The sequence below is a fragment of the Giraffa tippelskirchi genome, chromosome 1 (genome assembly GCF_054371585.1).
Source record: "Giraffa tippelskirchi isolate mGirTip1 chromosome 1, T2T-mGirTip1v1.2.pri, whole genome shotgun sequence".
NCBI classification, from domain to species: Eukaryota; Metazoa; Chordata; class Mammalia; order Artiodactyla; family Giraffidae; genus Giraffa; species Giraffa tippelskirchi.
Window position 1 is genome coordinate 66,170,036 of NC_137275.1, and position 23,941 is coordinate 66,193,976.

A 23,941-nucleotide genomic window follows, 5' to 3' on the forward strand; every position below is an offset into this window, starting at 1 on the left:
GGGACCAGCCCCAGCAACAGGGAACTGAGTGAAGCCCATGGACTTGACCTTGTCTTCTGCCAGCATTGGAGGGCACACCAGGGGCACCTATCCCCTGGGGGAGGGAGGATGGTACACTTTTCCAAGGGCCTTCCTTCCACCTTCCAGGCCTAGCCTTCCTTCTAGGGTTTGATTCCACACATCTCCTCAGCCCAGAATGGAGACACAAGATCTGGACTTCGTGTACCCAGGATGTACATGGTAGAGAATTCAGCTTCGACTCTGCTCAGCCCTGCTCTAGGGAAAACCACTTCCCCTTTGCTTCCTGCTAGGATGTGAAGAGTGACCTGAGCTGAATCTCTATTATAAAAGTCTAACATCCCTGATGTAGGTTAGTAAGGGGAAAATGGCCCATGCGCCACCCTAGGCTATAGGCCGTTGAATACAACTCACACCTAGAAAACAAGTGTTCGCCATGTCCAGGTGAGTACTTTTATCATCATGCCCCTTTACAGGTGAGGAAACTGAGGCCCAGAGAGAGAAAGTAACTTGCCCAAGGTCACCCAGGTAGGAAGTGGGGAAGCAGAGATATGGATTCTGCTAATCTGCTCCCAGGTCGAGGTTTAGAAGTCAGGTTCTCTATCTATTTCATTTCCTCTGCAGAGCCCTTATCTCAGCCCAGTTGGGAGTCCTAGACATACACCTTGTAAACAGGTTTTAATGAAGACCTGAAAACTAGATAGCTTTCTGCTTCTGCATCGATAGCTCTAGCTTTGTGTCATAAGGTTCTGAACAAACTTTAACAGCTTAAACTGGAAATGTTTACTGAACAAAACAATGAGTAAATCAGGGTTTGTATGGACTTCCTTTTCCTTCCATGTCCATCTCTTCTCTTGCCTGCTCTCTCAAAGCATCATTTTCCCCAGGACACTTCTTACTTCCACAGAACATCTTCATTTCTGCTTTCTGTCAACTTCCATCATCCAACATTTCTTCTTCTCTCCCTCCCTGCCACAATCCCCAGCCTCAGCTGAGCTCTGGGTTAAAATCATGGCAATGCTACTCACTAGTTTTGTGATGGTGCAGAAATGTCATAACCTCTCCAAGTCTCTGCTTTCTTATCTGTTAAAAAGGAAATCATAGCCCTAAACTCTTATAGCAGTGGATCAAAAAAAATAAGGTGGAAAAATCACTTGACAGTACCTGGCCCATAGCAGGTGCTCAAAGGGTATTTGTCCTGAAGTATAAATCTTTGGATATTCCCTCTATCACTCCATCTATTCAAGGATAATTTCTTTTCTCAAAATATCTGGAAGGAAGATGATTGATCTTGGCTTCAAACCAGTTCTAAGCTACCACACAGTTGCAAAGCCATAAAACAATTAGCAATAACTGTTATCAAACAATTAATTATGGGGATTGTAAACAGGTGTTCAGGACTCCAATTCACATAATTCACAGGCTAACAAGAGGGTATAGAAGTGTTCAGTTCTTTGAGGGCTTGAACAAGATGGTTTACTGGAAACCAGAATGGCAAGGAAACACAGCTAGAGACTACATCTCTCTGGAGGCCAAGACGCCAGGAAGTGATCAATAGGATGGGGGCCCAAAAAAGTCAATTCTGATGATTGACATGTGAGGCTACTGATTCTTCAGGTATAAAAGCTCCCTAGAGAGTTGGAAGGACAAGGACTGGAATGTGGGCGCCTGGACATCTGGAGAGACTAAGAGCCCCATGCAAAATCAGGAAATGGACTTCCAGAGTTCCAGTTTTCAAACTTTGGCCCAAGCTGTGTGACCACAAGAGGAGTCAACAAGTCTGTGTTCTTAGAACCCCTTACTGGTCAGATGGTAAGACTTTCAGTTCTTCTTTCATCTCTCTGTCAACCAAGATTTTTTTCAGATCAGCAGTGGAAATACTGGAAGGACTCTCTCCCTTCTGTTTCCAAGACCCTTCAGAATATCTTAGCAAATGCTTTGATTCAGATGATTTACCAAGAAAGACTCTTTCCCCAACACTAAATATTTGAATCGAACCTGAAGAGAAATGGAGATGTTTGGGAAGTTAAGAGAGGACTTAAAATGTTTTGGTTCCGCTCAATTTGTCTTAAGGGTCAACTCTTTGAATTATAAAGCAAATACACTTGTATTTTGTAATATATTAATCTTATGTAATATCTCTAGGTTGGAGATAAGGTAAATGGTTTCTATTTACTGCAATTTAATAATACAAAGGTCAACTAGAAAGAAATAAGTGTGACTTTTAAACACTCCAAAGCTTTCATAATAGGATGAGTGTTGGCCTCGGAGTAATTATCCTCTGAGACTATGTTCCAATTTGAAAAGTGTTGTTATCACTCAAAATACAGTCTGCAATTCCTCTTTAACAACCAGCTTCAAGGCCAATTTGCAAGACACATAAAAACCTACTTTTGACCCCAAGTAGCCTTACAAGATTTGTGTTCTCTATATTAGTCTCAAGATTTGACCACAAATGGTTTGTGTCTCTTTCTAAAAATCAAATCCACCTTCAAAAGATTAAGATTTGCCATTCCCAAGGATGTACTGTAATTAAAAGTGTACTGCAGGCTCTGAAGATAATTCTCAAGAAAGGGTTTCTAAAATGGGAATCAGAAGAGCATTGTTTGAAAGCAAAACTTTCTAAGGCAGTGACCTTTAGACCACATACCTCATTTGTATGCACCGAATCGCAGAACCTAGAAGAGGCCATGAAGACAAGCCTGGGACTAGGGTGATGAATTGCCAGTGAGCACTCCTTGGAATCTGTGTCCCAGGTGTCTCACTCTGCTCACCCTGGTCCCCAGCCCCGGATCAAGAGTTTCCAGCATAAGTTTAGGTTGCCTTCCTCTGCTGGCTTTGTTAAAACATCATTCATGCTACTTTGTACTCACATCGTGGGAATAGGGCTCTAAACAATGATAACAGGAGCTGAAGGAGGAAACCACTGAGCAGGGCTATGTTGGATTTAGTGCCCCCCACAGCCTGGTGGATGATCTATAATGATATAATGAGCTGGGCGCAAGATGCAATATTAAGAAATGTATTTTAACTAAGAAATACACTGTCCTTGTTGTCAATGCCAGTGTTAACCATCAGTTGGTCCCACCATTCTACCTTGCAGATCATGCTGTGAATTACAAAAGTAATGCTATTAAACCACCACAAATGGGTAATTTTTTAATACTTTTTAAACTTAAACTGTTACTAGTATTAATTTGCCTAACACTGGCGCATTATTAAACATTGTAAAGTACTCTGCTCCATAGATTAGCATTAAAATACAATCCCTGCCTAATCATAGAGAGAGGAAATAAGAAACTGTGTTTTGCCAGAGACTAGTAGAAGTCAGGTGAAGGGAGGATTTGAGGCAAATCTTAGAGATGAACTGATCAAAAACGGCATTGCCAACCACATATGGCAGTGAGTTGGCCATCCTGGAAGTATTCAAGTGGAGGCAAGTGGGATGACCCCTTTAGGGGGATGGCAGAGAGCCTCTGCATTGAGCCCCCTGCTCCCTCACTGTGACTGGGTTTCTGGAATTCTGTAACATCAGCTTGTAGGATAATGATCTTCATAATACAAAAGTACGTTCCTTGTGGGTGTGTGCTCAGTCGTGTCTGACTCTTTGCTACCCCAAAGAGTGTAGCCCACGAGGCTCCTCTGTCTATGGAATTTTCCAGGCAAGAATACTGGAACAGGTTGGCATTTCCTACTCCAGGGGATCTTCCTGACTCAAGGATCAAACCCATGCCTCTGGCATTTCCTGCATTGGCAGGCAGATTCTTTACCACTAGTGCCTATTCCTTAATAAATTATTAATTTATTTAATGAGTAGCCAATTTATTTAATGATTAATCTACTTAATATATTTCTTAAATAAATCATATCCTCTGTCTTTTTCCTGTTTCAATAAAGTTTCTTTGGCAGTTTTTTTTTTTTAAATAAAAAGTCTAAGTCTTCTTGTTGTAAAGAGCCTTCCTGATTTGCCAAGGGAGATATTGACTTCATATCTACTCCCCACCTCAATCAGGATAGTCCTTTGCCTTTGCAGAAATATTTCTGAACAGCAGTAGAGGTATAGGGCAAGGAACTAGCATCTTGGTAAGTCTTCACACATATTCTGTGAAGCAAACATTTGGATCATAAATGCAGAAACTGGAGTCCTAAAGGGTCTGGTTGCCTCACAACTGGCAAAAAACAAAGTGGATGCTCCCAGACAAGTAGGCTGGCCCCAAAGCATGTGTTCTTTCCATTATATCCATTATACCAGGGTATACACTGTGTCCGTGCATGTATAAATATTGTACTGAGTCATCAATCCATGCATTGTTATTGTAATTTCACTTTCTGCGGATGCCTTTCCAGTCTTCACAATACATTTCAACAAAATCAACTAAAACTTATCAAGTGGCAGCATCTACCAGGCACAATTCTGGGAGCTTACCCTTAACAAATTCAGACTTAAATTGAAGAAAGTAGGGAAAACCACTAGACCATTCAGGTATGACCTAGATCAAATCCCTTATGAGTATACAGTAGAAGTGACAAATAGATTTAAGAGACTAGACCTGATAGACAGAATGCCTGATGAACTATGGACAGAGGTTCGTGACATTGTATAGCAGACAGGGATCAAGAAAATCCCCATGGAAAAGAAATGCAAAAAAGCAAAATGGCTGTCTGAGGAGGCCTTACAGATAGCTGGGAAGAGAAGAGAAGCGAAAAGCAAAGGAGAAAAGGAAAGATATTCCCATCTGAATGCAGAGTTCCAAAGAATAGCAAGGAGAGATAAGAAAGCCTTCCTCAGCGATCAGTGCAAACAAATAGAGGAAAACAACAGATTGAGAAAGACTAGAGACCTCTTCAAGAAAATTAGAGATACCAAAGGAACATTTCATGCAAAGATAGGCTCGATAAAGGACAGAAATGGTATGGACCTAACAGAAGCAGAAGATATTAAGAAGAGGTGGCAAGAATACACAGAAGAACTGTACAAAAAAGATCTTCACGACACAGATAATCACGATGGTGTGATCACTCACCTAGAGCCAGACATCCTGGAATGTGAAGTCAAGTGGGCCTTAGAAAGCATCACTACGAACAAAGCTAGTGGAGGTGATGGAATCCCAGTTGAGCTATTTCAAATCCTCAAAGGTGATGCTGTGAAAGTGCTGCACTCGATATGCCAGCAAATTTGGAAAACTCAGCAGTGGCCACAGGACTGGAAGAGGTCAGTCTTCGTTCCAATCCCAAAGAAAGGCAATGCCAAAGAATGCTCAAACTACCGCACAATTGCACTCATCTCACATGCTAGTAAAGTAATGCTCAAAATTCTCCAAGCCAGACTTCAGCAATACGTGAACCGTGAACTTCCAGATGTTCAAGCTGGTTTTAGAAAAGGCAGAGGAACCAGAGATCAAATTGCCAATATCCACTGGATCATCGAAAAAGCAAGAGAGTTCCAGAAAAACATCTATTTCTGCTTTATTGACTATGCCAAAGCCTTTGACTGTGTGGATCACAATAAACTGTGGAAAATTCTGAAAGAGATGGGAATACCAGACCATCTGACCTGTCTCTTGAGAAACCTGTATGCAGGTCAGGAAGCAACAGTTAGAACTGGACATGGAACAACAGACTGGTTCCAAATAGGAAAAGGAGTACGTCAAGGCTGTATATTGTCACCCTGCTTATTTAACTTATATGCAGAGTACATCATGAGAAACGCTGGGCTGGAAGAAACACAAGCTGGAATCAAGATTGCTGGGAGAAATATCAATAACCTCAGATATGCGGATGACACCACCCTTATGGCAGAAAGTGAAGAAGAACTAAAGAGCCTCTTGATGAAGGTGAAGGAGGAGAGTGAAAAAGTTGGCTTAAAGCTCAACGTTCAGAAAACTAAGATCATGGCATCTGGTCCCATCACTCCATGAGAAATAGATGGGGAAACAGTGGAAACAGTGTCAGACTTTACTTTTTTGGGCTCCAGAATCACTGCTGATGGTGACTGCAGCCATGAAATTAAAAGACGCTTACTCCTTGGAAGGAAGGTTATGGCCAACGTAGATAGCATGTTTAAAAGCAGAGACATTACTTTGCCAACAAAAGTCCGTCTAGTCAAGACTATGGTTTTTCCAGTGGTCATGTGTGGATGTGAGAGTTGGACGGTGAAGAAAGCTGAGCGCTGAAGAATTGATGCTTTTGAACTGTGGTGTTGGAGAAGACTCTTGAGAGTCCCTTGGACTGCAAGGAGATCCAATCAATCCATCCTAAAAGAGATCAATCCTGGGTGTTCATTGGAAGGTCTGATGTTGAAGCTGAAGCTCCAATACTTTGGCCACCTCATGCGAAGGGTTGACTCATTGGAAAAGACCCTAATGCTGGGTAGGATTGGGGGCGGGAGGAGAAGGGGACGACAGAGGATGAGATGGTTGGATGGCATCACCGACTCGATGAACATGGGTTTGGGTAGACTCCGGGAGTTGGTGATGGACAGAGAGGCCTGGCGTGCTGCAATTCATGGGGTCGCAAAGAGTCGGACATGACTGAGCGACTGAACTGAACTGAACCCTTAACAAACTCGTTGCCCTAGAGAATAGATACTATTATTACTCCATTTTTTAGATTAAAAAAACTGAAGTATAGGGGAATTTAAGTGACTTGTACAAGTCACACAGCCAGTAAACAGTAAGACCCAGGTTTAAAACTAGAATTTCTGTCACCAGTAAACAACATCCCCCCTGTCCCCCCCATAATCACTAAGCCACACGGCCTCTTATCTACTGAAGGGAGAAGAGTCACCTCGCAGTTCTTTAAATCATCCGTAGCGATTGGAATAGTTCTGTATTCACAGTAGGAAATTAATAAATATTGTGTTAACTGGTAAATATGAGAGAGGTCATGGGAAGAAAGGAAATGACTAATTTCTAAGTGGGCAGTTAGCTAGAATGGCCCGCTAGATGGTCAGAAATGAAAGATGTCTCAGGGCCATTCAAGACTAGTGGAGGGCACACATTCTTTGAGAAAAAGCTGCAGGGCAGTGTTGCCTTTCCATCCCAGAAAAATAGGCGCAGGGGTTGGAAAGAGGGAAGGTCCCTTAGGATCCCCATCATCTGAAAAACTGACCCTGCCTGTTTGTTTGGATGCCTTTGAAGGATTGTCAGTGTCTTTTTCAAGCATTTATTTAATAAAGATTTCCTGAGAGATAACTCCATTCCAGGCGCTGAGGACAAACAAAGTCCCTGCCCTAAGGGAGTTTAAATTCTAGTAGGAAGGATTAGAGGAGTAATGAGACATTACTTTGCCAACAAAAGTCCGTCTAGTCAAGGCTATGGTTTTTCCAGTGGTCATGTATGGATGTGAGAGTTGGACGGTGAAGAAAGCCGAGCGCTGCAGAATTGATGCTTTTGAACTGTGGTGTTGGAGAAGACTCTTGGGAGTCCCTTGGACTGCAAGGAGATCCAATCAATCCATCCTAAAAGAGATCAATCCTGGGTGTTCATTGGAAGGTCTGATGTTGAAGCTGAAACTCCAATCCTTTGGCCACCTCATGCGAAGGGTTGACTCATTGGAAAAGACCCTAATGCTGGGTAGGATTGGGGGCGGGAGGAGAAGGGGACGACAGAGGATGAGATGGTTGGATGGAATCACTGACTCGATGGACATGGATTTGTGTAGACTCCGGGAGTTGGTGACGGACAGAGAGGCCTGGCGTGCTGCAATTCATGGGGTCGCAAAGAGTCGGACATGACTGAGCGTCTGAACTGAACTGATCTACACAATCTATCTATCTTCAAGATAATGAATATAAATATTTCATTTACTTGAAAAGGCATGAAGCAAAGCAATTAAGAATTTAAGAACTTGATTCCAAAGTCAGGCAACCAGCCCTCAATTTGATACCAGACTACTTTCTCTCTGTGTGGCTCAAGTAGAAACACACTCTTTTAAGACTCAACTTCAATTTTTTAAGAATTGTTTTAGACAAGTTTTTGCTTTGCAACAAAACTGAGAGAAAAGAACAGAATTTTTTTTACATATTTCTGTCCCTTACACATGTATGCGTGCTAAGTCACGTTGGACTCTTTGCAGGGCTTTGGACTGTAGCCCACTAGCCTCCTCTGTCCATGGGATTCTCCAGGCAAGAAGAATGGAGTGGGTAGCCAAGCCCTCCTCCAAGGGATCTTCCCAATCCAGGGATCAAATTCAGGTCTCTTATGTCTCTCCTGCATTGGCAGGCAGGTTCTTTACCACTAGCACCTCCTGGGAAGCCTCCTACACATGTTAAAGATCAATTATTATTGATTATAATAATCCCATTACTAGCATCAATCGGAGAAGGCAATGGCACCCCACTCCAGTACTCTTGCCTGGAAAATCCCATGGACGGAGGAGCCTGGTAGGCTGCAGTCCATGGGGTCGCTACTAGTCGGACACGACTAAGCAACTTCACTTTCACTTTTCACTTTCATACATTGGAGAAGGCAATGGCAACCCACTCCAGTGTTCTTGCCTGGAGAATCCCAGGGACGGTGGAGCCTGGTGGGCTGCCGTCTACGGGGTCACACAGAGTCGGACATGACTGACGTGACTTAGCAGCAGCAGCAGCAGCATCAATCACCAGAATGGTGTTTTGGTTTTTTTCTTTTTTTTAGTTAAGGATGAACCTACACTGACACCTCATAACCACCCACAGTCCATTGGTTGCCTAAGGGTTCACTGTTGGTGTGGCACATTCCATGGTTTGGACAAAGGTACAATGATGTGTATTCATCATTACAGTACCATGCAGAAGAGTTTCAGCTCTCTGAGAATAGTTTCAGTGCTCTGAGAATCCTCTCACTGCATCCCACTGCCCCACCCCTGGAAACCACTAATCTTTTTACTGTCTCTGCAGTTTTACCTTTTCCATAATGTCATATGGTTGGAATCACATGATGTGTTGCCTTTTCAAATTGGCTTCTTTTACTTCATATTATACACTTAAGTTTTCTCCATGTCTTTTCATGGCTTGATAGCTCATATCTTTGTGATACAATTGCTGTGAGTAATATTCCACTGTCTGAATGTACCATAGTTTATCTATCCATTCACTTACTGAAGGACATCTTGGTTGCTTCCAAGTTTCAGCAATTATGAATAAAGCTGCTATAAACATCCATGGCCAAGTTTCTGTGTGTACCTAAGCTTTCAACTCATTTGAATAAACACTAAGGAGTACAATCACTGGATTATAAAGTAAGAGTGTGCTTAGTTTTGTAATAAACTGCCAAACTGTCATCCAAAGGAATTGTACCATTTTGCATTTCCACCAGCAATAAAGGAGAGTTCCTGCTGTTCCACATTCTTGCTGGCATTTGGTATTGTCAGATGTTCTGGATTTGGGCTATATTCTAACAGGTTAAGACTCAGTTTTCACATCTGTAAAGCAGAATTGACAACAGTGCCTAATGGTTATCCATCCATCCATCAGTGGGCACTAGGGTTGCTTCCAGCCTGTGGTTCCTGTGAATGACGCTACTGTGAACATGAGTCTATGAATGTGCTGTGCTGTGCTTAGCGTTCAGTCGTGTCTGACTCTTTGAGACTCCCTGGACTGTAGCTCGCCAGGCTCCTCATCCATGGGGATTCTCCAGGCAAGAATACTGGAGTGGGTTGCCAGTTCCTCCTCCTAGGATCTCCCTGACCCAGGCAATGAACCCACATCTGTTTGTATCTCCTGCATTGGCAGGTGGGTTCTTTACTGTCTGACCCACCAGGGAAGCGAGCCTGTGAATACCTCAACTCTTTTGGCTATATACTCAAAGTGGAATTACTGGATCATAGAGTGATTCTAATTTCAATTTTTCGAGGACTGCATCAGGGACTTGACATAAACTACTCTAGTTCCTACCACAGATTCTGCAATGAGGGCACTGTCATACCTATTTTGCAGATAAGGAGCTGAGGCCTGCCACCACCCAGCAAATTGAGAGCCTGAGCTCAGATCTAAACGTGCCCAGCTTGAAAGCTCTAGCTCTTTCCTTGAGGCAGCTCTGTCTCTCGCCATAGGTTTGTGAAGGGTATTTTGAGAATTTGGCTTCCTCTGTTAACTCACTGGCTAAACCACAGCACAACCTTGAGTCTCTTTATCGCTTTGAATCTTAGAGTCTCAGTCCATACCGGCTGCTGTAACAGAATCCTATAAACTGGGTGACTCTAACAACAAATATCCTTTAGGGACCTGCTTGCAATAAGGAAGAAATAAAACTGTCTTATTAACAAAATCAACGTGTTTGTGTGTTCATGAGTGACTTTGAGGTGGCCAGAACCAGATTATTCTGCAGAAGTTCAAAAACCTCATTTGCAGCCTCCTTCATACAGTCTGGCATTGCACACTTAAGGAGCAGAATGGATTCAAATGGCCCACCACACCTTCTTCTGGATTGGGTGCATGGAATACGTCAGTTAATGATTCTATGTCGATGCCTTTGTGCAAAGCTGGAGCAACCGGTTCTGAACTTCAGGAACAATGATGTGAAATAGGTTGTCTTTGCTCTAGAGACTATGTCCCAAACAGACAGACTTACTCTCAGCTCCACACAGCATCCCCCCTGGCCAGGTTCTGCAGGCCAGCTTAGTAGGGGTGGTCCTGCCATCGTTGAGCACATATCTGGCCCCTCAATCCCCCACTCCTTTACAGACATCTCATCTCTCCCTAACTGGCTAGGGAAGTTGGTACCACACCCCGCCAACCTTTGCATCCAGGTAGCAGCTACTTCTTTTAGTAGGTTGGAAATTGGTCCCTAGGTAATGTTTCCATAAACATGGAAGGTGAACAGCATCATGGGGTCAGAGGCTGAGCTCCAGACTCAGTGTCTGGGTTTGAGTCTTGGCTTAGTCTTCCACCAGTTGGAGTCCTTATGCACAATTGGATGTCCCTATGGGTGGTGGCAGTAGTGGTAAAGAACCCACCTGCTAATGCCGGAGACTTAAGAGATGTGGGCTCGATCCCTGGGTTGGGAAGATCCCCTGGAGAAGGGCATGGAACCCACTCCAGTATTCTTGCCTAGAGAATCCCATGGACAGAGGAACCCAGCAGGCTATAGTCCATAGGGTTGCAAAGAGTCGGACAAGATTGAAGCAACTTAGCATGCACACACATGGGTGCCTCCACTTCCCCATCTGTAAAATGGAAATAATGATAATAATAACAGCAAGCACTTGTTTTTATCTTCTCCCCAGCAGATACAGTTCTGAGCACTTTCCATATATCAACCAACTAACTCTCACACAAGTCAACACTGCTATTAACCTCCTCCTCCTCCCCCTACTTCATCGTGAGGATTAAATAAATTTACACCCATGAAGGAAGTGACTGGAACAGTTCCTGGCCCACAACGCTCAATAAATCTTAGCTATTTTCACATGAGATGACTCTAAAGGTCACATGGATAGCATTTGTGTTCATAGTGTGCATTCATAAAATTAAACGCATATTAGAAAGAAACCACATCCTTTGCCCAAGAGTTCATTGTTATTATTGCCTAAATTAAAGACAAGAATGGTATTTAAGTAAAAATCTAGAGTCAATTTAAAAAAAGATTGAGTAAACAATAGCATAGACTCTATAGTGATTGCAGTAAAAACCACTAAGGCAGAACATAAATGCCCAAACTTCGGGAAATACTGGTCTAGACCCAAACAGCGTCTGTTTTTAGCAGTTGTCTTTCCTAATCTCCTTTATTCAAATGCCCACCTCTGTCTAGTTCCCCAGTTAAGAAAGAAGTCCTATTCCCTCCCTAAAACAGCCTGTCCTTTTCAGCTCCTGCTGTTTCCAGGGTCAAATCCATGCCTTCAGGAAGAGGCAAAGGGTGTCTTCCCCTCCAATCTAGAGGTGAACTGGAGGGAGCTCCCCTTAGACCACACCAGTCAGGGAGGTGATGATAACTATGTGGGTGAAGAGATACCCCTGTCCCACTAATGACAGGACACTGGCCAGCCAGAAGCCTTAATGGCTCCTCTGGCTCTTTAAGTCCACTCCTCATTTAACCCATAACAAGTCCCTTCTCCAGGAAATTGGAAGGCACTTTAGCTGTTGACAAGTGCTCTTAGAGACAGAGGGCAGGGCTTGTCTGGGCTGGCAAAGTTGTCTCAGAAACAATATTTACAAACAGGTAACCCTTTAGCTTTTAGATAAGATGTTGAATCAGGAGGGAGCTGTTGAGGCTTTGGTAGGTCTACAGAAAGAAGTCTTGGTCAGAGGTTGCTTTCCCCTGAAGAAAAGCACGTGGCTGAACCAGTTGGCTCAGACTTCCTCGTGGACTGACCAGGAAATCAGGGTGGGTAGCTGGATTTCCTGGGACCTGCCTAGACTTGTAGCTGCCTGACTGCTCTCTTTCAAATGCATTCAGCATCACCTTCACAGATTTAGCTTCATTCCTAGAGGAAAACACATATTGAGAAACAGAAATAGCTTATTTTTTAAAGCTTCCAAACCTTGTGCCCCCAAAACTAGAATCCCTGGTCTCTTTGGTCTGCAGTCTCCCCACGCTCTGCTGTTGTTTTCCCTTCTCCCAGGGGCACTACTGTGATTCCTCTGAGTGATTACTCTGCCTTCAGTAGTCTCTGTGTCTTGAAATTCAGACCCATGTGTTGGCAGCTTATGAGATACCAAAGACTCTGCTATAGAGCTTTTCAAACATCATCTCATGCAAACCTCACAATGACCCTGTGAGTTTGGGTTTACTTTTTTCTGTGTTATAGGAAGTCACTTAATAGGAAGCCTGGAGTTAAAGTCAGGGCTGGTTCAGTGGTTCCAGTTGTCATCAGTCTTTCTAGTTTTCCATCTTTGCTCATTGCCATCCTTCTCCAAGGAAACAGAGGTTCAAAGGATTTAAGCCAGGGTCCCCAACCTCTAGGCTACACACCAGAGCCAGTCCACGGCCTGTTAAGGAACCAGGACGCACAGCAAGAGGTGAGCAGCAGGCAAGCAGGCAAGCTAGCGAAGCTTCATCTGCCACTCCCCATCACTTGCATTACCACCTGAATCCCCCACCCCCATGCCATCATGGAAAAATTGTCTTCCAGTCCTTTCAGTGCCAAAAAGGTTGGGGACCACTAGTTTAAGCAATTTGCCACCGATCACGAAGCTAGTTAAAAGAAGGGATGGGATTTGAACCCAATACTTCCTATCTCCAAAATTCTTTTCTGGCATGCCAGCTGGAATTTCCCTAGGGATGGAGTGGGGGAGGGGATGACAGGGATCTACCTGCCCAGCCCCAGCTCAAGTCCCCCACACAGGGAGGATTTGGACCCGCAGCTGTTAATAGGAGCTGGTAGACGTGGGAGGAGAAGCACCTGGGACCCTCACCTCCTGGGCAACGGCTCCACCTCTGCCTGATGCCGCTCCTGTTTTTGCAACTCCTTCCAACCTCCTCACCCAGGACTTCAACCTCCAGACCCTCCTCATGCAGAGCTGTCAGTTTTAGGGAAAAAACAAGACAAAACAGAATGCTCAGTTAAATTTGAATTTCAGATACACAAAGAAGAATTTTTTAGTGTAAGTACAGACATCCATTCAACAGAATAACAGTCAGGTTGGCAAAAATGATTCATTAAAATAATAATATCACAGTTCTCTGATCTCCCTAGAAACAAACTATGTGAGCATAAAACATTATGACTAATATACTATTATCATTTTATGCTTTTATTTGAGATTACCCTAATCTTCATACTAAAATGATATAGGTGTTAACCAAAGACATAAGTATTAATATTAGACATAAAGGGTGAGATTTTAAAGACCATAACACAGATAAGTTATTTTGCAGTACGGAACTAAGAAACAAGGCCAGCATAAATACATATTCTGTTTTGCATTGTGATTTACTGCAGCTGGAAGGATAAAAGAAAATGTTTGAAGCTATCTTATAAAACATTCTTAAATATCAAACTTGAACAAAAAGGTGTTAAATGTGATCAACCTCACCAATACCAAAAAATTAGAACAAAAATTATTACTTTTTATTTATTAGATGAATACATGAATCAAAGAATTGAATAAACCATGCTGACAATGGCTGGTGTTGTGATGGAGGTGGGTAGAATGTGGCAGAGTTCTCACATTCAACTCTAAAAGGAGAAAATATCTCTACTTTTCTCAAGAGTAGCTCAGCAAAATATATAAAAAGTCTTAGAAATGGGCATACACTCTGACTCAAAGTTTCTTCTAGGAATTTGTTCTAAGAAAATAACTTGGGATGGGTGCAAAGATATCACTACAAAGATGTCCACTGTAGCATTGTTCATGTGTATATACTATTGAGTTGGTCAAAAAGTTCCTTAAGTTAATGAATACGCTGTTCTGGGCGAAAATGAAAAATGTGTCTTTTATTTTTCACTTAAAATCGAACAAACTTTTTGGCCAACCCAGTATTATATACCATTACAGTTTAATTATAGGGCTTCCCAGGTCGCTCAACAGTAAAGAATCCACCTGCCAATGCAGAAGATGCAGAAGACCTGGGTTCGATTTCTGGGTGCATAAGATCCCCTAAAGGGGGAAATGGCAACCCACTCCAATATTCTTGTCTGGAGAATCCCATGAACAGAGGAGCCTGGTGGGCTATAGTCCATGGGAACGCAAAGAGTTGGACGTGACTGAGCACATACACATACACCTATATGGTTTAATCATATATGCCATTATTAGTAATATATATACAGCTAGATATGTGTAAATAATACATGCACACAGATGAGGGAAGAGAGAAATAAATTTTGGCACATGTATTCAAAGGCAGGCATTTTAAGTGATGTTATAAAAGAATATTTCAAGATAAAAGAGTGTTCATGAGTACCTTCCTTCTTCCATGTGTGGACCTGAGGCTGGAGGTGAAACAGCCATCTTGCAACCATGAGGTGATAAGCATGAGAACAAAAGGCACCCACTCAGGGCAGCAAGGAGGACAGATGAAGGACCAGAAACACCAACAGCCGTGGAGCCACTACACCAGGCTGAGCTTCAACCCCAAACTCCTTGTGAAGTGATTTGCCCTTTCTCACTTGGAGCTTTTAAAATTTCTCCTTTCAACAAAAAATATTGCATACCTAGGATATTAATAACTTTAAAATGTACAAAATATATGTAAAGAAAACATTTTAATTTTATTGAAGGGCACAAAGACTTGAATTTATATTTTCACCCAGTCTTCACAAAGATGCTTCGGATGGGTATTATTTCATCTTTTTATGCCTGGAGATCAGGTAAGTGGCTCCAGTCCCCAGAGTGGCAGAGCTCACGTTTAAACCTAGGTCAGCCGGAGTCTCATGTTGGTGCTCTGTATGGTAATTTACACTGGCTGAAAGGAACTGATTAACAAAATAACAAAATGTGATTTCAAGTCTTCCTTTACCCCAAATTATTTCATTATGCACACTCACAATGACAGACTCACAATTATAGGAAGTTTCCATTTTGGTTGTAAACACAATATGAATCTTATATTTGTGACAAGAACCATCCAACACTGAAAGAAAATTTAACGGTTTTTAGAGTTAATGTTGATAAGATTCTAAAATGATGATTGATAAAGAAATTCCTCGGGACCTTTGCACTTGCCCTGCCCTCTATCTGGAAAGATTTCCTCCTAGATGTTGACATCACTAGCTTCTTAACTTCTTCAAGACTTTGTTTAAATATTGCCTTCACAAAGAGTTCTTCCCTGATCACCCATTTAAAACCATAACTTCTCCTGACTTTACTAGACAGTGTATTAATAAGCAGAGACATCACTTTGCCAACAAAGGTCCATATAGTCAAAGCTATGGTTTTCCCTGTAGACATGTATGGATATGAGAGTTGGACCATAAAGAAGGCTGAGTGCCAAAGAATCGATGTTTTTGAATTGTGGTGCTGGAGAAGACTCTTGAGAGTCCTTTGGACAGCAAGGAGATCAAATCAGTCAATCCTAAAGGAAATCAACCCTGAATATTCATTGAAAGGACTGATGCTGAAGCTGAAGTTCCAATACTTTGGCCACTTGATGCAAAGAGTCGACTCATTGGAAAAGACCCTGATGCTGGGAAAGATTGAGGGCAGGAGGAGAAGAGGGGCAACAGAATATGAGATGGTTGATGGCATCAGATGGCATCACTGAATCAAGAGACATGAGCTTGAGCAAACTCCAGGAGGTAATGAAGGATAGGGCAGCCTGGCGTGCTATATAGTCCATGATGTCTCGAAGACTTGGGCACGATTTAGTGACTAAACAGCAACAACAAATAGCTCTTATCACTCTCTATTATACTATACAATTTACATGTTTATTCTACTTTATTGTCTCCTCCTTACCCTCACCCACCCCCAAAAATATTAGCTTCAGATTGGAAGCAAGATTTTTGTCTGTTTTGCCATCAGCACCAAGAACAGTGCTTTGCATGCAGTTGACACTCAAGGTTTGTTGAATTAATGTATAAACAAATGAAACCAGAAGCACACAGTGTAAGCACCACTCAAGTGCTGGCAAATTAAAATCTTGCCCAAGGTCATCTCAAAATGGAAGTGGGGAGAGACAGAAGGAGAGAGGAATACAGATAGACTGATTGGATGGGAATATAGTTTATTCTATCTGCTTTTGCACTTTATGTAAATGATACATTCTTTTTTACACATCCTTTTGTGACTTGCTTCTGTCACTCATATTCTGACTGTAGGATTTATCTGTGTTGTCATGCCAGATATAAATTACATTCATTTTTATTGCTGCATGAAATGGCATTGTAAGAAGAATATAAAATGTATTCTACTTTTTCAGACATTTGTGTTGATTCCAGTTGGGGGTGTTTTGATCTGTCCTAGTGTAACCATTCTCGTCCAAGTTATAGGTGTACATGTGTAAGAATTTCTCTAGAAGGTCAGATAATAGAATTTCTCTATTTTGCTAAGTAATACCAAACTGTTAGCCAAAGCAGTTGCACTAATTAACATTCCCACCAGCAAAGAATTGTGGCATTGATTCTCCACATCCTTGCCATTGCTTGGTATTATTAGGTTGTCGCCGGAATTTTTGCCATTCTCAAGAGAGTAAAATGGTATCTCCCTCTGGTTGTGTTTTGAATATCCCCGACTACAAATGAGGTTGAGAACCTCTTTATAAGATACATTTTTGCTTTTCCTTCCTTTTGCTAAAAGGAAACAGTCCACGTGGGTATTGGAACGAGGTACATATCACAGAGACTGGTGACGAAATAACTACCCGGGATCTCAGCCTTTAAGAGATGAGGAGCTGGAACTGAGCCCACACCCAAGTAAACACAGAAACCATGAAGTCTCTGAAACAGGCAGCAGCAGAAGTCCTTTTATCGGCCAGATATGCAAAATAGGAATCTGACAATCTTTCGGGGCTATGAAAAGTAAAAGAATCACTCTAAAAAGAGCAGAGCATCAACACTTGGCCACATGCACAGGCATCTGATCTGAATCCACACCACCAATGAGATATAAAAACCCAGTTTGAGAAACTACCACAAAAACAGTCTAGGCTCCATAAAATCCCAACCAAGTACATGCGTTTCATGGAAAACCACTCCCACTGAAGACAAGCTCATCAAAAAATTTACTAATCACATGAAGTAAATAACTGCTGGGAGAAAACCATCAAACACAACAAATGCAACAAAAATTCAGAACCCAAAACTACAAATATGAAGCAATCCCAAAGAGACTTTAAAATCGTAGCACCCAATATAACATATTACGATAATATGAATAAATAAAATTATGAAAGTAAGAAAGAAAATAAAATGAAGAACATGACACTAAGGAACGGATAGTGAGACATTTTTAAGAAATTCAACTGAACTCATGGAAATAAAAAAAACAGTCATTAAAAATTCAATAGACACTCATCTGAAGAGAGAACTAATGAATCGAATGATTGATTTGAGGAAAGCATCCAACTGCAGCAATAAAGAGGTAGAGAGTATGAAAGAAATAAAGAGATGCACAATTTAGAATGAAAAGGTTCAGCATACATTTAATGAGTCCCGGAGAAAGGAGAGAGCTAATAGGAGATTCTACTAGGAGTCCAGGTCAAATTATTATATGTGAGAGAGTAGACAAAGATATTTTAGTCATAAAATATATATTTTAGACTTTTATGTCTAAAATAATTTACCATAACATTCCCTCACTAAAGTAATACCAAAGCTGACATTTTAGCAAGAAAGAAACTCAACCCAGAAGAAAGGAGTGAGATGCAAAAAAGCAATGGTAAGGCAAAGAACTGATAAAAAAGCTAATACATCTAAATAATACTGACTGTAAAATTATAACAATAATAATGACCAACTAGGAGGGTTTTTTTTTTTTTCAAGATGGAACTAAAATACTACCCAGGCTTCCCCAATGGCTCAGCGGGTAAAGAATCCACCTGCAATGCAAGTAACACATGAGATGCAGGTTTGATCCCTGGGTGGGGAAGATCCCCTGGAGGAAGAAATGGCAACCCACTCCAGTATTCTTGCCTGAAAAGTCCCATGGACAGATGAGCCAGGCAGGCTACAGTCCACAGGGTTGCAAAGAGTTGCTCGTGACTGAGCAACTAAGCACACAATATATTACTCAACAATAACACAGAAGCTGTGAGAAGGTTATAGAAGTTAAAGAACTCTGAGTTCCTTGTATTGTCTGGAAAAAAAAAGGAAAAAATAATAGAGATATTAGAGATATAGAGAGATATTATCTTTAATCATGTTGGCTAACAATTAACCACCAAATGAATAGAATTGTATGTATAACTTCTAAATAGGTGAAAGGGAAAGAGGTAGGTTGAGAAGCAAAGAAAAAATATGATAAATAGAAACAAAAAACATAAATTAAGCTAGTAAAAACAAGTCTACAGTTATCAGTAATCATAGCAAATACAAATGACTGTAGAGAAACCCTCCCACATATGCCCAAGAAAAAATATGCTAGGCGGTTCATCACAGTATTGCTTGCAAAAGAAAAAAGTTAGAAACAACTCAAAGTTACCATCATTAGGAGACTAGATACTTGTGGTATATTTATAAACTGGAACTTTCTAGAAGAGTTAAGAATGAATGAGACTGATTTATGTATGAAGACAATTTTCATATATCAACATGCATAGGGCTCAAAAGCATATTAATAAATGAAAAAGGAAAGTTTTGTACAGTATTTACAGTATAATTCCATTTGTTTAAATTGTTTAAACAATTAAAGAAGGCTACATAGTGTTGATAAATAGTTAAACTATGAAAACATGGATGGGAAGGATACACATGCTTCTGGTAATGGGGGGGAATCCTAAGAAAACTTCAATGTATCTTTAATATTTTATTTCTTTAAAAATCTCTGAAGCAAATATAGCAAAAGGTTAACTATGTGTATATTCCAGTTGATGGTTTATAACACATTCTGTAACTTTCCGAATATATAAAAATATTCCATAATAGAAAATGTATCATTGACTCAAAATATTATACAACTGGGCTTTCCAATCATTAAATTTACATTTAATTTAATTAAAATGTCAGTTCCTCAGTCACTAGCCATGTTTCAAGTGCCCGGTAAGCATACGTACTGCATTGGACAGTGCTATTGTAGAACATAGCTGGAAGAAACACAAGCTGGAATCAAGATTGCCGGGAGAAATATCAATAACCTCAGATATGCAGATGACACCACCCTTATGGCAGAAAGTGAAGAAGAACTAAAGAGCCTCTTGATGAAGGTGAAGGAGGAGAGTGAAAAAGTTGGCTTAAAGCTCAACGTTCAGAAAACTAAGATCATGGCATCTGGTCCCATCACTCCATGGGAAATAGATGGGGAAACAGTGGAAACAGTGTCAGATTTTATTTTGGGGGGCTCCAAAATCACTGCTGATGGTGATTGCAGCCATGAAATTAAAAGACACTTACTCCTTGGAAGGAAGGTTATGGCCAACGTAGATAGCATATTTAAAAGCAGAGACATTACTTTGCCAACAAAAGTCCATCTAGTCAAGGCCATGGTTTTTCCAGTGGTCATGTATGGATGTGGGAGTTGGACGGTGAAGAAAGCTGAGCGCCGCAGAATTGATGCTTTTGAACTGTGGTGTTGGAGAAGACTCTTGAGAGTCCCTTGGACTGCAAGGAGATCCAATCAATCCATCCTAAAAGAGATCAATCCTGGGTGTTCATTGGAAGGTCTGATGTTGAAGCTGAAACTCCAATCCTTTGGCCACCTCATGTGAATGGTTGACTCATTGGAAAAGACCCTAATGCTGGGTAGGATTGGGGGCGGGAGGAGAAGGGGACAACAGAGGATGAGATGGTTGGATGGCATCACCGACTCGATGGACATGGATTTGGGTAGACTCCGGGAGTTGGTGATGGACAGAGAGGCCTGGCGTGCTGCAATTCATGGGGTCGCAAAGAGTCAGACACGACTGAGCGACTGAACTGAACTGATTGTAGAACATTTCCATCACAGCAGAAAGTTCTCTGGGGAAGTTATAGAGCCTCAAGACCCCCCTGGTTTATATTACTTCTCATTATTCAATACTGTGGGTAGATACTGATGATAGTAATATGCAAAATGAAGCACAGAGTATAGAGCATAGCTCTATACCCTTATGGGAACTTGGTTAAGTTCTACTGTTGTGTTGCGTTTCATCAAATTACTAGAAGTTCCAGGAAGGCTGATGTCCAGTTAATTGAAATGTTTCTATAGTATTTCAATTGAAAACAACCACAGTAATTTAGAACTGGCAATAATAATAATGTTGTTCCAGCCACTCTGTATTTGATTCCCTAGCTATTCCAGTTCCACCCAGTGCCTTCCCAAGGTATAAATCTGGTAAAATTAACACAAAAAGGGACACTTCTCAGATTTTCTCATTTACCAAAGTGCTTTAAAGAGTTATCTGAGTGGCCAGTATTTCACAAGGAATTTCAGCATTAATGACAGCAACAAAAACCTATTGCAAAAGCATTGAGAAAGTTGGAAAATCAAGCAATGGCTCCAGGAAAGGAGAGATGTGAAACTTTGCCCTCAGATTTCAGAATTACTACAGGTCATTAAATACTTTCCACTAAGGTTTTAATTGACTTTCTCAAGGGCATGCATTTTCCTGCATCTCCCCTAACTGTCTTATCAAGACTGACCTGTGAAATACATCAAAGCAGAAATGAACTGAGTTCTGTATGTAGTATGCTTAGTTGTTCAGCCGTGTCTGACTCTTTGCCACCCTCTGGACTGTCACTGGTCTGGCTCCTTTATTCATGGGATTTTTCAGGCAAGAATACTGGAGTGCGTTGCCATTTCCTCCTTCAGGGGATCTTCCTAAACCAGGGATCGAACCTGCATCTCCTGTGTCTCTTGCTTTACAGGCAGATTCTTTACCTGCTGAGCCATCAGGGAAACCCTCAGTATGTAGATGGCTCCCCAAATAAAGTAGTTTTACTAGCCATCATCAGATCAACACATGGGAAATTCTCCAAGCTACCAAAAGCTTTGGAGAACACAAAATCATTGATGAACTATGGCTAAAGAACAAGTCAATTTTTTTTTTTTTTGCCATACTGCACAGCATGTGGGATCTTAATCCCCAATCAAGGACCAAACCTGTGTGCCCTGTATTGGAAGGTGGAATCTTAACCACTGGACCACCAGGGAAGTCCCAAGAACAAGTCAGTTTCAATACTATGATTCCATGAATGTATAGATAGATTCATTCGTTCATTTGACAGTTGTATTTGAACACCTACTGGCATCAGGCACTGTCAGGGGACCCAAAATACAGAGACTGATGCAGTCTCTGTCCTCATGTTGCTGATAATCCACAGGGAAGATCTTTCATCCTGGCCTGTGGCACTGGATAACTAGAGATAATCCTAGTCAATAAAAATGCTAATAGTGCACTGGCAAATTGTAGAGTTGGTTCTCACTGTAAAGAGAACTGGAATCTTTATAAATGGTGAAGCTGAATCTCTCCCACAATTCCAGGTCTCAGTGCAAACATCTCTCCTTGGCTCTGCTGCCCTTTGAGCGGAATACATGGTTTTTATTAATCACCATAATCTCTCTAATCCTGTTGAGATAAATAAGCAGTTAACACCCTAGAGACCTTCTGAAGAGAACTCAAGTTCTACCCAAAGGACCTAATTAAGAGAAGAAATAAGGGGCTTCCCTGGTGGTCCAATGGTTAAGACATCACACTTTCACTGCAGATGGCACATGTTTGATCCCTGGTCTCTGGTCAGGGATCCTGCATGCTGTGCAGTACAGTCAAAAGAGTCAAAAGAAGAAGAAAGGGAAGGAATGAGATGTTCCACTGTGACCCAAAGCTGAAGATAACACTTATAGAGCAGGAGAGAAAGCACGGCAGATGTGTGTCCCTGTGGAGTGGGAGCTACCCTTTATTGAACAATTCCTTTCTTTCAGGGGCCATTCAGTTACCTCTCTTTCAATCCGCCCAACAACTCTGCAAAGCAGGCATTCCAACTCCTAACTTATCAAGAAAGCAAGGTGCAGAAAGGTGCAGGGTCTTCTTCAAGGCCATTAGCTAATGAACTGAGTGTACCGGCTTCAGTTTCATGCCCTTTTACCCACCTGCTCTGACTGACAGGTGAAAACAACCTCTAAGGTTCTTTCCAGGGTCTCCTGATCAATGATTACACCCTGTCACTCAGTGGGAAGAACAAAGTCAAAAGGAAGTCAGGGAAGGCCGTTAAGCTGCTGATAATTAAGGGATTAGAGCTGTAAACCACAATGAGCATCATTTCATGAGTCTCTTTTTATTACTTTCAAGTTTCATTCACTTGATAAGGTATTGGGAGAGTAAAACTCATCCATAAGGCCTTCGATTCCCCTCAGTACCCAGGAAGCAGCTGCAACTTCATCACTATGCTTTGTGGACAGATTAAGTATTAAATTATGAAACTAATCTGCTCTGATAGCAGGAATAATGTCAACTTTGATAAAGCTTTGCACTCTAGGAAGATTGCTTTCAAAATGACTCAATGCATAATTTAAGAATTGATTTTTCTGGCAGAGACACTAAAGAATAAAAGATACTGTCTCCCAAGATAATCTTCGGAGGAAAGTTTTTCTTCTTCTCCAAGACCTTTATTTCACCTTGGTTTTGATGGGGTGGATTCCACCATTTGACCCCATGAGTGCCCAATGGACCAGAGATTTACAGCTTATCAAGTAAATGCTGTTTGCTCTGGTGTGAAGATCTATGTGCCCATCCCTGTCCTGGGCAGCAAGAAAAAGGATGCTTCTCTTAGGCTTGAACCTAGGCCAGGCGCTAGGACTTCAGAAGTCAAAGGGATATGGTCTTTCCCCTGGTGGAACTTAAGAGCTTGAGGCAGCAAAGAGAAGCCAACATAAGGTGAGACATGAAGCCTAGAGGAGGGACTCTTGCTTCACCCTGGGGTGTCAGAGATGCTTCTCAGAGAAGTCACAGAGGCATTGTTGTTGTTGTTTAGTTGCTCAGTTGTGTCTGACTCTTTGTGACGCTATGGACTGGTGCCCGCCAGTCTCCTCTGTCCATGGGATTCTCCAGGCAAGAATACTGGAGTGGGTTGCCATGCCCTCCTCCAGGGGATCTTTCCAACCCAAGGATTGAACCCATGTCTCCTGCATTGGCAGAAGGATTCTTTACCAATGAGCCACCAGGGAGGCACAGGGAGTGCAAAGTCCAGGAGGAGAGAGAGAGCATGGCACCTTCAGAGAACTTCCTGCATCCAAGCCAGCCTGGAGCATAGGATGTGAGTCAGGCAGAGGCCGCATCTTAGAGAGACCTCTAAGCATGGGAAGAAGCTTGGGCTTTCTCCTGAGAGCTTTGGTGCAGTCTTCTTTGGATGGGGCCTAGGAATCTGAATTTTTAAACAAATCACCCTGTGGAAGAGGACTCCATTTTTCTGACCTCATGTTTCCATGAGC

The 23,941-nt window shown here is 41.8% G+C and overlaps 1 protein-coding gene across 7 annotated transcripts in view; it reads right to left on the reverse strand.

Moving 5' to 3' along the window:
- Positions 1-23,941, reverse strand: part of SLC34A2 (solute carrier family 34 member 2) — a 194,937-nt gene that overhangs the window by 95,306 nt on the left and 75,690 nt on the right. For all 7 annotated transcript variants that reach the window (XM_081538154.1, XM_081538369.1, XM_081538098.1 and 4 more), the window contains one exon: positions 13,355-13,459. Coding sequence is in view for 1 of the 7 variants with exons in the window: in XM_081537900.1 (XP_081394026.1) it covers positions 13,355-13,453 (99 nt within the window). In the remaining 6 variants the exon portion in view is untranslated. The remainder of the gene's footprint in view (positions 1-13,354; positions 13,460-23,941) is intronic.